Source organism: Aythya fuligula, chromosome 6, assembly GCF_009819795.1.
Source record: "Aythya fuligula isolate bAytFul2 chromosome 6, bAytFul2.pri, whole genome shotgun sequence".
NCBI classification, from domain to species: Eukaryota; Metazoa; Chordata; class Aves; order Anseriformes; family Anatidae; genus Aythya; species Aythya fuligula.
In genome coordinates this window covers 19,828,228-19,844,497 of record NC_045564.1, presented here as the reverse complement: position 1 = coordinate 19,844,497, position 16,270 = coordinate 19,828,228, and the positions used below count along the sequence as shown (strand labels likewise).

Below are 16,270 nucleotides of genomic sequence, written 5' to 3'. Positions count from 1 at the left end.
ATAAAAAATTAAATTAAAAAAAAAAGAATTTGCTTTAAATACATATGATACTGGTTTGTTTTCAAAGCCAAACACAAACAGTATCATGCTCAGATGATGAATGTGACAGAAAAACTGAGAGAGGAAGGCAGGGCCACGAATTAAGAAAATTGCCAGGAACACTTACCTACACACACAGTTTACACATTGAATACAGGGGAGCAATCAGAGAGAGGAAAATGAAGGTATTAAAGAGACCCAAGCTTATTCAAGACACTTAAAAGGAATTAAGCTGTTCAATACTAAAAATGAGTATAGTTCTCAAAAAAGTTATAAATGATCATGAAAATAATGAGCATAAATCTACAATTTTCATAAAATCCAAGTATTTAAAACTCCGGTGTTTATATTTTAGTATGACATAAACAGCACACATTTTACCAGGCTTTAGCATTTAACATTGCAGACCTAGAGGTGCTTCTAACTTTGCAACGTTCCCACAGCCTGCATGACTACAAGGACTGAACTTGTACTGTGTTAGATACAGCTGCCCTCTGCTGTCTGTGGCTCTCCCACACAGCAGTTAGGATGCACAAGCTTTGTAATTCAGTTGACTTTTTTCCCTTTTCATTTTACATAGTACTTAACCGTATTCAAACTGTGCATGCGCAGGTGAACAGTCTTCTCCCGAAGCTACTCTTCAGTGCTAAGCATAAGTTGAACTTTGCCTGCACGCTATTACTATTCCAGTCCATCTTTCTAATCTGCTAGCCTTAAACTGCCTGTTCTGATTAAAACCTTGAAGTTTCCAGTTCTTTCCATCATTTTAACTTCTCGAGCCAGAAGCACTTTTCAGCTAAATTAATTCCTGTGTAATACCACTGGGCAGCATAATCTCAAGGATGTCCTGCTTGACCCATTCTCCCCAACAACTTTAAGAATACCATTACAAGACCTCCTGATCAAAGAATATACCATCAGCATCATGCAGTTTCTTTATGCTGTCTCAAGTTTCTAGCCAGAACTCATTCAACAGGGTCTTTAAGGATATACTACACTCGCATTTCAAGGTAATGAAACTCTCCTCCAGTATTAAGTTTCAACAACTTAGACAAATGCTAAGTATTTAAGTTACTGGTCTAACAAAAGAAGTTCTCATCATTCACCAACTTCATGTTAGTCATGGTCTAGACATTTTTGAATGGGTCAAGAGGTTACGAACACAACATTGGAGTAACAGCACCGATCTGCTCATTCACGAATGACGATGGCTATTTCACTACATAAATGAATTCTGAAGTTGAACTATGATGCTTTAAGAACTGGAAAACACTATCCAATACAAAGTTGGATTACTTGTCAATGGTTAAGATGAATCACATGTAAGCTTTTAAATGCCGCCAAAAAAAAGTAATACAAGTTACATGTATTATAAAAAAGTTTACAGCCATCTGAAGCATAAAAGACTCAATGAGACAACTATTCCATAGTTCCTTTTAAAGCCTGTCTCTTCTCTAACAGATTAGCTTCATTTAAGAGCACAAAATCCAGCTTCCTGAACTCTCTACAAATGGCAAAACCATACTATGAAAGAACAGATGGGCGAACCCATATACATCATATGAAGTTCTTCGTATCTTATGGCACAACCGCATTTAAGTGTAACTGACAAATGTTGACCACAGTCTTTTCTTTTTGTTTTGTGTTAAAACAAAGCTGATGAAACTGTAAGTGTCCACCTCTTAAAACATTTTCCGATTCCACTAACCACAAATGGAGGCATAACTTTCCGATTATGTAAATTTGACCCCCCAAAAAATCACATTTCGTGGGAAGTGTTTCTGTTAATTTTTACTTTCAACATCTTGCAAACAAACCTTGCAAAAAAGACAATGCCCTTTTCTCCTCTATTTTTTTAGTAATATTCAACAACATTAAAAATAGCTGCACTGTTTTTTTCTTTGTTTTTGCTTTTATTTGTAGCAGTTCTATGGGTAAACTGAGGAGTTAATACTCTGCGGTGGAGTGGCCTCCCCAACAGAGTCTTGCCAATACATACTTATCATTCAGTTGCTGTTTTCCAGAAAAATCATACCAAGACAGCATCTGTCCATTCTCCTTATATATCAGCCATAATGAGGTAAGCATTTTTTGAAGCGTCAAGAATCACAGCAATGAATATATGCTTTTATTAATAATCTGGGCTCATATTAGTGTTGCTCTCTGCTTTACAGAAGGTCTGGAACACAGCTGTATGAACACCAACCCTTGATGAAGAGCTTCTATTAGATCAAATCCATCACTGCAACATGCAAATGTTGCAAATGATACCTTGCTTAGGTCGTATCATACTGCTCTCCCTACTAGGATTGTTAATTTCTTTAACAGGATAACATGCCATTCGGATCCATTTCCCTTAATTAGCTCTACCACAGACCTAGAATTTCAACCCATCAGTAAGGGTATTTCTACTGAAATTTTAATAAAAACTGGTATCACTCACACTAATCATCTCTTTATGCTGTCATTTTTTTTCCCCAGTAACTTACAACTCTAAGGTTTAAAGAGCTTCTATTAACAGTGCAGAGCAATAGCACCTTCCCAAAAACAGAATTCAAGCCCAATTACTCAGAATTGTGTTTTTTTTGTTTCATTTTTTTTTTAACTAGTAACAGTTCAGACAGATATTAAATGTAACTCAGGCACACCTTTTTCCCTGTTCATTTTGTAAAAGTGGCAGTTATACAGGAGGTTCTCAAAATTAAAGAAATGCGATTATAAAAATCACAGAATTGACAAATGCCCTTTGGGCATACAGAGTACGTACAGTAGTAATTAATTTTTTAGTTTGACCGGATTTCAAAGCTGACTGTGGAATTCTGGAAGCTGCTTCTAACTTCCTATGTTCCAATACAGCAATTTTAGTCACAAATGAAACAAAACTTAGAGTTCAGTCCAAAACTAAAACTACTTCAACACGTGTTAAAACATGTATCTATACAACAGCTTAGCAAGAGCTTAACAGGGGTGTAACACAGCCCTGATCTAAGCAGGACAGGACAGGCTTCTCTACCGTAACACCATCTAACAAGCAAGAAGCTTCAGTCAGGCCTCCCACATTTCAATCAGCAACAAAAGTGTGGCCTTGGAGAGCTGTCCCCTGTTTGTCAGACCGCGCTGAGTTTGGAGCATTTACAGCAGCCATTTCTCCAGTTTTTCTAGACACCAGCAATGGTCTCCCAACTGAATAGTAACATTAACGAAACCCTAAATGGCCAAGTTGCATAGTGTAACACTTGTTTCTGTAGATCGGTACTGATACGCATTTAAGCAGGTTCTGCACATAAACAGGCAAGATATGTTCCTCCTGGGCCAGTCAATTCTAGAAGTGTTTTAACATTATCCTTGATTACCTGAAGTACCAGGAAGAGGCATCATTTCAAGATTAACACAATTAAAAACGAACAAAGGCACATGGGTAATACATGCACAACAATGTAGTTTACAACACAGTAGTTTCAACCCACGCTGTAAGACCTGTTGAATCTTATCCATTTGGTTTTTATAATAGGAAACATCTTTACAGGCTTGAATGTTTTCCTCACACATACAAGACCATGTGTACCTGTGATTTCACAAACAGGCCTGTATTCATATTTAGTCAAAACTGCTACCAAATGTAAGTTGTAAATACAGCAGCAAAACATGAGAATACTATGTCAAGAGAAAAAAATTTAAAGTTAAAACTACATTGAGGCTGGAGTTCTGAGCAACAAAGCAAAGTAACTGTACGTGCAGTAAGTGCAAGAAAAAATAAATTACTACAGGGCAGATCAAATACCTGCACCAACAGTGGTACTGTAGATCATTAGTTACAGGCATTTCTTACCCAGTGCTACAGAAGATAACTGAAACAGTGATGACACCAGTTCCTTCCTATCTCTTACCCAGAGACATTCTTTTTTCCATTACAAGGGTTGTTCTTTCCAAGGGTGACCTCTTAGACATTTTATATGTTACATGAATGTTTGAGCAACCGAACTCTGCTTAAAGCTTTTTTATTTAAGAAAAAAAAAAAACAAAAAAAACAAAAAACAAAAAAAAAAACAAAAAAAAACACACAGTTTTAATATTAAAATACATTTATATTTTATAGTATTTTAAAACAGCAGCTACATGCAAAGTTGCAAGTGAATTAAATTTTAAATTCCTAATGAATTTTAATATTGTAAAATGTAAATAATTTAGTATTTTCACAAGCTAAAACCTTTTTTTTTATTTTATGCTGCAATTGAAAGACCTATAATTTATTACTCTAGCATCATTCAGCTTTTACTTACTAAGAATCACTCCTCCTCCAAATTAAGAAGAGTTGTACAAAAAAACATTCAACAAGCTGTTGCTGATGGCACAAGGGAAGCTACTATGAATTCATTTTGCAATTCCAGATGCTAACTTAAAAAAATCAGTATATGTACATGGGTATATATGAGTTAATATGCAGCTCCTATAGCTGACCTGAGGACTCAACTGAGAGAAATTCTTTGACGTCCATGCTCTGTTGGAAACAGAGTTAGTACTAGAGCATGCCTAAATTACTCCTACAATGCCCAAGAAGGAAAATGAAAAAATGCTCTCTCTCTACTTATTTTTCTCTCTCCAGTTAGGGCAATTTTTATGTGAGCATTGCTGCCACCACATGGCCAAACAGCTGAACTTTGCATTTTGCAGATAGCGCACCGCTCAACAAGCTACTACTACCCCTACACTACAAGAAGCCCTCTCTTTCCAGCTTTGTTTTCCAGCCTCTCAAAGTCCAACCATTGCCACTGATTTCCCAAATTGCTTCTACCTAAGAAAAGAATTAGAAAGAACTCATACTATACTGAACCCACTGACAGCCTCTTCCTATCACAGAACACCAGCTATAGAAACAATTACATGAAACATTCACAAAGACAACAAAATGTTACAAGCATCAGTTCAGTTCACTGCTAAGAACACATAAGAATAGTCCTACAGATGTCCAATAACCCTGGAACTGGTGTGTCACGCAAGGCTGCAACAGTTCTTTCCTGGAAACACCCTCCTTCAAACATCTTCTGAGAAAGATGACTTTGAGAAAGTTAGACTGAGCACTTTGTCGTGATACCTGCAGAGGTTTAGCAATCTGAGCAGCTTTCTCATACTGAACCTATATCGTGAGTTTGTTTGGAATTAAGTTTAACTTCTCACAGACTACAAAGCAGGAGTCTACATTCATTCCTGTCTAGTAGCTCTTATGAACAGTAGCTTGCTTCATTATTTAAGTTTTAAAATATTTACCTGTTAAGAATTTTTTAGTTCTGCTGCACCTCACCTGGTAAACTCCTTTAAACAAGTGCCAAAGATACCACAGAAACATCAGCATATGCCATAGTAGTGGGATAACTAATAATAATTAGTTCAATATAATAATTAATAATTACTATTCATTAATAATATCAATAATATTGTTAATAATAAATAAGCTAATGGTTTAACTCCATACATTTTGGAATAAGGCTTTATAGGTCCAAGTAACTCAGGAGCCCTCTTGTAGAGTTTGACCCTGACTTCTACACATTTAAAATATTCAATGTTTAAAATAACCCAGAGAATGAGCTAGTCGTCAGTAATTACTACTTCAGTACCTTTAGCTTTTCCTTAGATAATCAGAGATACAAGTTAGTTATGCAGCTGATGAACCTACATGTATATGCATGCAGATCTGCCACTTTTCATTTGCACAACCATTTCACCTATAAGTTTCCAAAAGGGACTGGGGAAAAATAATCATATCACATACAATGATATGTACCATGCATCATTTTGACAAGGCCAGCAACAAAGTCAAAATGCCCAAAGGCTACCTTGAGAAGGCTATAAAGGAGTGCATAAGAGAACAGCTCAGTCAAGTCAATTAAAATTTAAGGGAATTAAACAGTCCCCGCCTTTCCTTGCATACAAGTCAAGAAAGAGGTGAATACACTCACCTTTTTTGCTCTTTGTGCTATATTAGGTGTTCTAGTGAGAAGCTTTTCAATCAGATATTCTCTATTCTGCAAAACCAACATTTCATAAGTTAAAAATCAATACAAGGGAAGAAGAAAAATCATGTAGATTTTAAGGCAGAGCAAAATTTACTTGTAGGGTTAAACATTTTACCTTGGCTTTCTGGAAAAATTTGCATTTTAAAAGTTCTGCTGCTGTGGGCCTGAAAGATCAATAATAAATTAGAACAGAAAACAAAGACCCCTCTCAGTGAATACAGTACAGGACGTTAGTTAAATGGTACGTCTCTAATACTTTTGAATTAGTACTGTATGAATGGGGAAATGAATGGCAATAACTACTGAATTAACTCATACATACTTACCACACATGAAAAAAATGTTTCCCTATGGCAAAGATACAAAAAAAAAAACACCACCACACAAAAAATCACTAAGTCATACATTTTTCTTTCTTTCAATGCAAATATATTTTACCCTTAATACAAAAGGACAAAAAAGAAAAAGTAAAGTAAAACATGCTTCCCCAAGTGACTCCATGAATGCAACTAAACCTTCCTCCACAGCAATTAAAGGTTAATTCCATTTTCCAAACAGTAACATCATATTTCCTAATTGCCTTCTTTCTTCAGTGATGCAAGCAGGTATTCACAAGAAACAATACTGACACTATTAATTTGATGCAAAAACCAAAGAACCACGAGGAGCTTCACCCAACTAAACAAATACCAATTCAATAGCTGTAAGGTCAAAACCTACATATTTCACGCTTACTTGCAGTTCTGTTCAAGTCTATTTCTTCCAATCACCTTCAAGTTTATATTTTTGAAGTTTCCAACAGATTTTCATAATCTTACAGCTACTGAAATGATTCCAATAAAGGGATTTGTCCCCCTAGCTTCAGGGATATAAAGCTACACATCCAAACAAAGCCACATTGTGGTACTGAAGCAGACTCTGGAGAGAAAGAGAAGCATCTCTTGGGATGAAATAAAATCCTTCAGGTGTTGTTTTGTTTCAATTCTTTCTATTAGGAACTGAGGCCCCTACCCAATGCTGATTTCAATATGGCTAAATCTAGGGGAGCTGGAATCTCCGAGATTCATAATTTCCAAATGAACAGAAGCAACATCTGCTGTGGTTTTTCATTTGAATTACAGCAATAGAGTGGATACAGCTTAGATTTGATAAGACAGTGGAAAGTTTCCATATGGAAAAATAAAAGAACAAAAAGTCTGAACTAGTTAATTTCTCTGAGGACACATCTGAAGAGGAAGTGAAGAAAAACAGGAATGTATCCCAGCTCGCTCCTGCTAGAAATAATGAAACTACTCCTGTCATCAACAAAAAGCTTTCAATTTAGACATAAGACAGTAGTTCCACAGAGCACTTATTTTTCTCCCACTCCAAAGCACCAGACTCTAAAATAATGGAGTTCTTAGTGGTGATACTGTGAAAACCACCAATCTTAGCTGTAATTCACACAAACCTTGGAAGGGCAAAACGGCAGGGGAACCTTTTAAAAATCAGTTTCTGCATTGAGTTTTCAAGTTCAATCTCAAATCAACTTTAAACTTTAAAACAAATCTTTGTGACCCAGCACTATTCTCTCTCAACAGGGATATGCACATTTAAGAGCCAGATTCTTGGTAAAGTCTTATCCAAACTAGTGTTCATTGCTCCACCATTATTTATACCAGACACTTCTGAACAGGTCTGAAAGTGCTTTCTTGGCCTGTTAGCCACACACACTTAGGAGTGAATTACAGCCGAGGATTGTAACCTACATACTTTTCACTGAGGAGAGAAATACTCATATACAGAAGCCCAAAAGAAAAACATCATGGCCTGAGAGACAACAGTGCAATGCCAGTCACAGAATTTGCCAGAAAAAGCAGTCTGCTACACAATGACTACAGAAGTATCTCTAATGCAAAACTAACTTCCAACTGTGAAGAAATAAAATGTACCAATAACCCTACAATATAAGGACACTCTCTATCAAGTTAAGAGTAACTGGCATGTAGATCTCATCACCTATATGCTGGGCTAGTTGTTCAGTTCAGATCAATCTAGAGCATGAAAATACTGTATGTGTTAGAACACTACTGTTTCAACACTGGTATCAGGTAACTCTTAGCATTGTATATTCAAGGAGAGGAGGAAACCCATTTTAATTTTATATTTCTGTTTTCCTATTCATTTAATCTTTCCCTGAAAATTGCTGAACATAGGACACTTAAAAGAAACTTCAGAGAAGAGAATCATAGAATGGTTTGGGTTGGAAGGGACCTTTAACGTTCATCTAGTTCCAAACCCACTGGCATGGGCAGGGGATACCTTCCACAAGATCAGGTTGCTTATGACCTTGAACACTTCCAAAGAGGGAGCATCCACTTCTCTGGACAAAGGTTATACTTGATTTGCCAGAACAACGTTTCATTCTGATCCATAAGCAGCCAGCAAATTGCAGTGCTAAGCTTAAAGAATTAGGACTTGATACTAAGACCACCAACTGGAAGAAACTGAGGAATCTGAAATGACCTTTCAGTCACAGCAGAATTTGAAGGATTTCAAGAATAAATATCTTAACATGCAGTTATTTTTTTTTCTTAATTATATATGTCTAGTGTTACTTCCAGTATTGCTGTTATCCTTGAAATTTGACTTGCTTCATACCTTGGACTTAATGCTAGTGGAACATCAGCAAATGAAGAACATACCGTAATAGACCTAATCACACTACTCAATCAGAATGGCTCTTTCAGACCATAATCTTTTTTTTTCCCCCAGAAATGTCAGCTGTGAATGTTTTAGAAAAGTGCTATATTGAACACCCTCAGGAAATAATGTGAATTAGAATGTGCCTCCTCCACCTCTTCAGCAAGACACCTACAAAACTTGGTCTGCATAAAAACGAATAAAGAATAAATAAATGAATTGCTCTGGGAACCGGAAACTTCAGCAATAATTCTGAAATAAATGTTTAACATTTTCATCGTCTTGCCTACCCCATTCAAAAAATACAGCAAGAAGAATCAAAACACAAAGATAATCGCCTACAGTAATACAAGGATCTCTGAACAAGCTCAGAGCATTCCACTTCAAATTACAAAAATATCTCTTAATAAGTAATTTTCTCTGGAGATATTAAAGTTAAAAAACAATAAAAAGCTCAAGATTTTTTTTTTTTATTATTGTAAAGGCCAAGAGGTCATAATGTTTGGGTACCAATAGCTCTGTTCGATCAACTTGAACAGTCTTGTTAGATTACGGAAAACAAAAATTTATATCTTGCCTCCAATGAGAAATTAAGATATAGAGCAAAGAATTTTGTTTGATGAGAACAGCGAATTTAAATATAATCAAATTAGGTTAAAAAGATAGAATAAAGCGTAAGTGGCAATTCAGAGACAATTTCTTCTCCCCATATGAAGATACTGAAGGTTAGTATTACAAAACTCAAATCATATGTTTAAAGATGTTGTTTAAATATTGGAACCCTAAATAGTCTGTACATTTAAAAAATGTAATTCCACAGTGTGTGGCAATAATGACTTACCTTTTGGAAGGATCTTTTTGAAGGCATAATGAAATCAATTTTCTAAAGGATTTGCCATACTTTTTCATCATCTCTTTGTCCTCTACGCCTGTCTCTAAAGTAGGAGGATCATTTTGCAATGTCAGCATTAACACCTACAGTAAAACCCAGAAAAAGGTACTGTAAGCAAAACCAATTCAAAACATGCAAAAATTAAAAGAATAAATATTCTTCAGATATTTAGATATCTTGATTTACTACTAAAACAAAGTAGTGCTGACCATCACAACAGCATTTCTATGCAATCCTCAGAACAACGAATGGTATAACTGATAAAAAATACATTAAAAATAAAGGATATATACACCACTTTAAAATTCCCTAAATAGATGAGAACAAGTGGTCAGAATACTTAAAATGTTGGGCCCAGGTGTTGCATCCTTGCAGTGTGGACTTGTGAGAATAATGTGAACACATACGAGTGAAACAGAAAAAGAGGAATAGTAAGCAAGGTTGCTGCAATTGACATTTCTACTGCACAGATCAAAAAAATACAAAACACTGTGGTGAAACACTGCAACATTTACAGTATTTCAGACATAAATGCAGATCTCATGCCTGAATAATGAAATATATTTTTCTAGGATGTTATAAAAATAATAAAAAAACAATTATTCCTTTATCAGCTATGTTAGACACCATTCTACACCTTTTCAGAAATACTACTGTGTACAACAGTTGCTATAAATTTAAGCATCTTAACACTATATAGGATGGTGTATCTTCCTAGTTGTGAACTTTTAAATTTTTTAATTACTCTAGGAAAAATAAACATCAGCCACAAGCTTCCCCCCTTTCTCCCAGCTTTTTTTTTTTTTCTCCCAGTACGCTTCCCTAATAGGCTACGCTCTTCTTCAAGAGGAGGCACAAAACTCATTTCCAGAAAACTCTCAGTTACTTCCATTATTTTATCAGAATTAGTGACCCAGCGCTATTCTCTCTCAAGAGGGATATAGTAAAGTCTTAACACTTCTTAAGTGTTAAATCACTTTAAAAATGTCCAAATTGAGGAGACACTTTTTCAGAAAACCTCTACATCACCCTATTTGAAAAGCCAATAGACAAAAACATAATCAGAAAGACAGATGAAATCACAAAGAATGTACTACATACTTTTCTACCTTCAACAGAAGTGTCGTGTTTATTCTTTTTATTTCCTCAAAAGTGAATGAAGCAACCCATCTTAAATGCTAGTAAGAAAGGCCCAAAAGCCCAGTTTCATAGGTCTGTGCCTTGCACATCAATGCTCTCACACAGCTGCCTACACACCATCACCACCACCACCCACATTCAGCATCCACAAAGTTGCTCTACCTGTAGCCATTTGTCAATAGAAAAAAAAAAAAATTGCAATAACCAAGGAAGTTTAAAGACAGAACAAACTGATTTCTAGAACCCTTTGGCACTAATATAAAGTGACAGTTACTTTCATAGGAGGATATTTGTGATAAGGTGCTGCTCCTGTTGCTAACTCAATGGCTGTTATCCCAAAACTCCACATATCAGCCTTGAAGTCATAACCTCGCACCTGGAATAGAGCAAGAAAAAACAAGGTGGTGATTTCTCAAGTTATAAAAATTAAATATTTTATTTTTATTTTTAAACGTTTGTAATACCTGCTCCATCACTTCAGGGGCCATCCAACATGGAGTACCAACAAATGTTTTCCTTACTTTGTTACGAGTCACATCGCCTCCCGTAGCTAAAAAAGCACTAACACCAAAATCTGGGGAATAGGAAAAAAAAAAAAAAAAAGTTATAACCACTTGAACTACCAGTAACAAAGCAAAGGTTTCATACAGTAGAAGTGAAGTCAACTCATAAAAGTCAACTCTCTTTAATAAGAGAAACTTGGGGTGCAGAATAACGAGCAGTCACAAGGGGAAGACCTAAATGTACTTTTTGCAAATAAGAAGCCAGAAGGTAAAATCCACGTTACAAATCAGGTACCTATTCTTCAAAGATGAAAGGAGATTTTACTTTGTCAAGGCAAAAGCATGTTACAAGGAAGAATATCAGCCTTTGGACACAAAAATACTGAGTAAATTTTAAAGTCATGTATCATTAACCAAACATCCTAAAACTGGACCACCTACAGCTACAACTCTCCAGCTAAAAGCCAATAGGAAAACTCATATCTATTGTCCTTCAGCAAGCCTCATATTCCTTGTTCTTTTATTTAGCCATTACTTTTTTTTTTTTTTTTAAATCACTGCCATTACCTGCTATTTGTACAGAGCCATCTTCACCCAGAAGAATGTTGCCAGCCTTCAAATCTCTGTAACATACAAATAAGAAGTTACTTTTATGTAAGATGTAGAAAATACATTAACTTACATTTTATGAAGAAAAAAAAGCACATCTTCATATTACGTAGTTTCACAAGATGGTATTTGACAATTTAAAAGGCAGAAAGAGGAATTGAAGTATTACAATAAAACATAGTGCAGAATAAACTCAAGCTTTATCTTTGTGTACAGCCACACAAATTGGCCTTGGCATAAGTTGAGTAGAATTCAAGGATACATTTTTAGAATAAATATTTAGGTCCAACTGTTTTACCTCCTTTTATAGATGTAACTTCACAAATGGCTTCAGAGCTTTATAGCAAGAGTTAACACTTTCTCACATTGAAATGCACCACTAATACAAAAAGTGAAAAAAGTTGTCTTCTTTGATCTCCTGAGAGATCGAATGGTAAATATAGTGCAGATTTCTACCCAATTAAGTTATTAAAGCTCTGAAATAGCAACCGTGTTTTTATAGTGTACTTGGATTAAAAGTTACTTGAAACTGAATCTGTCAAAAATACGCGCACTTAAATGTCAACTACCTATCCATGTAACACACTACTCATAGATAACATTTAAAAAATACTTTCTAAAATAGAAATGTACATCCCATTCTTAATGCAGAAGATAGATAAATCTTTCATACAGAAAATGCCAGAAACATTAACAATTTCAGCAAACCTTTCCAGGATTTACTGAAAGAAATTAACACTTTGTTGTTGAAAACTAACATAACCTGCTTCCTTATACATAAAGGAGAGCACACTAAAACAACAAAACAAAATCCCTTCATTTTTGAAACATTTCCAACAGGAAAATACTGCTTAATACAGTGTTCCCCAAACCGCAGCTTTCACCTGCAACATACATAGAGAAAAGGAATGCACATTGTATTCTTTTGAACAGGACATCTGTGGTATTACAGTTTATAAATTAGGTATTATAAGGAGGAGAAATCTTATGTGTAATAAGAAGCTTTATCCTTAAGCTCCTTTAAAAAGATACAAGGGGAATTCCCAAATCTGACCTGAAAGGGTCCTGTTATCCCTAAAAGCTAATGAATGTTCCATCTGCAGCCGTATCAGTGTAATAAAAGACTACAAATTAAGTTTTGTGTTAGATCTTTGGAATTCCAGACCAGAAGTCAAGTTAACTGTTCTTTATTTCTCCATTTATCTCAATTTTCTCTCTGCAAAATGAGGAAACAATTCTTGATTTACATCAAAGGCAGCTCATTTCTAAGATGAGACGTTAGTAGTACACAGAAAAAGCCATTACTGTGTTATATCCCTGCCACCGCCATTATCAGTTCTGTCTACACTGAATTTTTTGTGATAACACTCTGTCATAAAGACCAATGCTAGAAACAGAGCCCCTTCTTGGCATCTTTCTTAAAAGGCAAATTCACCTCAGTAAAATTAATTAGGGAGGTCGAAGTACAGCACTTCCAATTTCCAAACAGTGGAAGCAACCTCCTGATCACTACAACAGGTATGTATAGACCACACTGGGGGGTCTACACAATTTATACCAAGGTAGCCAGCATAGAGAACATACAGAACATAATAATCACTTAGATATGTATACATCAAGATGCAGATCCATAATATCAGACCTGGCTTTATGTATAGTCATGTAGAGACATCTGTAGAATTGTATTAGACACTACTAATTATCAGGAAGAAATACATTCCATATTTATGCAGCAGTGCCCAAGTGCCTAAGATAATGTGTTTACTGTGCAATACAAACACAAATACATGTATAAGCCACAGACCACATTGCAAACTAAAGTCAGAGTAAATATCAGGAGTACCAGCAGTTACAGAAGTATAGACCACAGTTTTGGCAGACTTAGTGCAGCACAGGCCTATCTTGGCTATAAAAGGGACAGACAGAATAAAGACTAAACAAGTACAAAGTGATAAACCACAGTGAAGATTACAGCATCTGCCTGAGCAATCTGATTTAAAAATTACTGATCACATTTACAGTACATGAAATAGGCAATACAATTTGCTTAACAAAGCAACTGCAGCTGACCAGTATCAACACCCTACACATGCAACTTAGAAAATGCTTTTCACTGTATACATGCTCCTACCTGTGAATTTGTCCATTCCTGTGTAGATAGTCTAAACCTTCCAAAACTTCTTTAAGAATGGTTGCTATTATGGGTTCTTCAAGGACACCATTTTTGTGCTCACCTCTATTGACAATATACTTTATTATATCAAGCATTGAACCTATATTATAGATCCAGGGAAGGAAGAAAAAAGAAAAAAATATATACAGCATTATCATATTGTATTCTTGAAAGTTATTTCATCATTCTTCCCTTGTTACTGCAATTTATATCTTCAGCTAATGAGCTCTCAGAATAAAGCAAACTATTACCTTGTTCAAATGAGAAACAAAGGAATGGATTTTATCAAGCATACCATAACAATGATCCATTAGGAAGACCCGCTTGGTAAACTAAAAATTCAAGACTAATCCAGATTTAGACAACAAGCACACCAAACATGTTTTTATTACCCACCTTAAATTATAGTTCAGGAGTTTATGATGTAAACATGCAGCTGCAAGACTAGGAGATATTCTTTGCACACAAATGATGACTACATTCCTAGCGACTTGCGGTTTGACACTGAACTTCAGTTACTACTAATCTCAAGGAATTTAATTGAAGTATCTTCTTCCTGTTCAAGTATTTTTCAATACTTCACAGTACATCAGGGCCTCACTTGCCTAAGCCAGAAGCCTATTCAATTTAATCCTTTTCTTCTTCCAGAACCACATACCATTTTTGTACCATCAACTATCACCAGAATAGCTGTACAGGGTGCTCAGTTAGCTTAAGCAACAAAAAGGATGTGATATTTATAAGACCTGTCCTAGGGAAGAATATTCCTTGGATAAGAAATGAGAAATACCAAATAAAAAATCTTTACAAAAATAGAAGGGATTTGTAACTCAAAAAAAGGCCACATTGACAGGTATCACTTAATTCTCATCATTAATTTCCCCTACACAGCCTTAGCGAACTTTAACATAGTGATTTAGAATAAAAAATAACAGCAATTAGATTAACATAATTTATTTCAGTAATTCCTAGTATGTATTATCAATATAGAGATGTAGACTTTTTAAGCTTGTACATTGCTGTTATAACATTTAGCATGTCTAGGTCCTCAAGATTCATCCTATAACGTCTCTCTTGCCTTCTCCTTACTTGGTTTAGGTCAATTAACTCACAGACCACACATTAGAAAATTCATGCAATTTACTTGCAGCTAAACAAGTAAAACCAGTAACTTACCCCCACTTAACAGCTTCATAACCAGCCAAAGCTCATCCTTCACCACAAAAGATGTGTAATAGGTCACCACATTGGGGTGATTGCATTGACTCATTGCTTGAATTTCTTTCTGTAAGAAATACAAAGTCCAACGTAACATGGCCAGCTATCAGTTCTGCTTGTGTAAAGTGAAAGTTTAATTCCAAAGTGAAATACTGTAACAAAGCTGAAATATGCAAAGAATATGCCTCAAGGCATGAAAACGTTTCAATTTTACCTATAGATCTACATTCAAGACAATACATTATTGCAAAGAACATGAAGGATGCTTGGCCAGGAGATACAGGCATAACTGCATCAGTTTTCTTCTGATATCAGCTGAGAAATTATGTTTAAAGTCCCAGAATGAGCAGTGAAGAATAAGCCCACTCCAAGAGCTGAAGGTGTGGGAATAGACTGGACAGCAGAACACAAGGAGAGATTAAAACCTATTGCCTTTCCTGTTCAAAAGGGATATGAAAATACAATGGGAGCAGGAGGGAAAGAAGGAAGGAAGTGGTAGGACAAAATACACATCTACACTGGCTCTATTTACTGTGAGATGGACAGATGGACCACAGTCACGTAAGCAAACAGCAGCAGAATAGGAAAAAGCAATGTTACTAACTGAAAGCCTGAGGAAACAATTGAGCAAAGGAGCACACAATCACCAACAGATGCACGATGATGCAGCATTACCAAGTAAGGCAATCTACAACACAGCTGTACACATCAAGAATGACAACCTTGTCTCTTCTTTTCAAGTAGAGAGCCCTTCTCTAGTTAATCTTTCACTTAACTGTTCTGTTACACCTTTCTGGCTGTTCTTGTTGTTCTGCCAAACCCCAATGCCTTTAAACCTCCTTTGTATTTGAGTGTTTGGCATCACAGCAGCTTAAGCTCCAACAGCCCTACCTCCTTCTCCCTTTCTGCCTCTGGCCACACAGCCGTGAACCATCCCTGACACCAGATGTGCTCCTGGAGGGAGAGCCATTCCAGGAGCCAATCCATCCCTGAAAAGCCACTG

At 35.8% G+C, this 16,270-nt stretch overlaps 1 protein-coding gene across 2 annotated transcripts in view; it reads right to left on the bottom strand.

The window, feature by feature from the left end:
* STK39 (serine/threonine kinase 39) overlaps positions 1-16,270 on the bottom strand; it is an 89,093-nt gene that overhangs the window by 52,767 nt on the left and 20,056 nt on the right. For both annotated transcript variants that reach the window (XM_032189677.1, XM_032189678.1), the window contains exons 3-10: positions 15,226-15,334; positions 14,008-14,149; positions 11,835-11,890; positions 11,229-11,338; positions 11,039-11,140; positions 9,574-9,707; positions 6,166-6,214; positions 5,994-6,059 (exon numbers count right to left, since the gene is read on the bottom strand). In XM_032189677.1, coding sequence (XP_032045568.1) covers positions 5,994-6,059; positions 6,166-6,214; positions 9,574-9,707; positions 11,039-11,140; positions 11,229-11,338; positions 11,835-11,890; positions 14,008-14,149; positions 15,226-15,334 — 768 coding nt within the window. The remainder of the gene's footprint in view (positions 1-5,993; positions 6,060-6,165; positions 6,215-9,573; positions 9,708-11,038; positions 11,141-11,228; positions 11,339-11,834; positions 11,891-14,007; positions 14,150-15,225; positions 15,335-16,270) is intronic.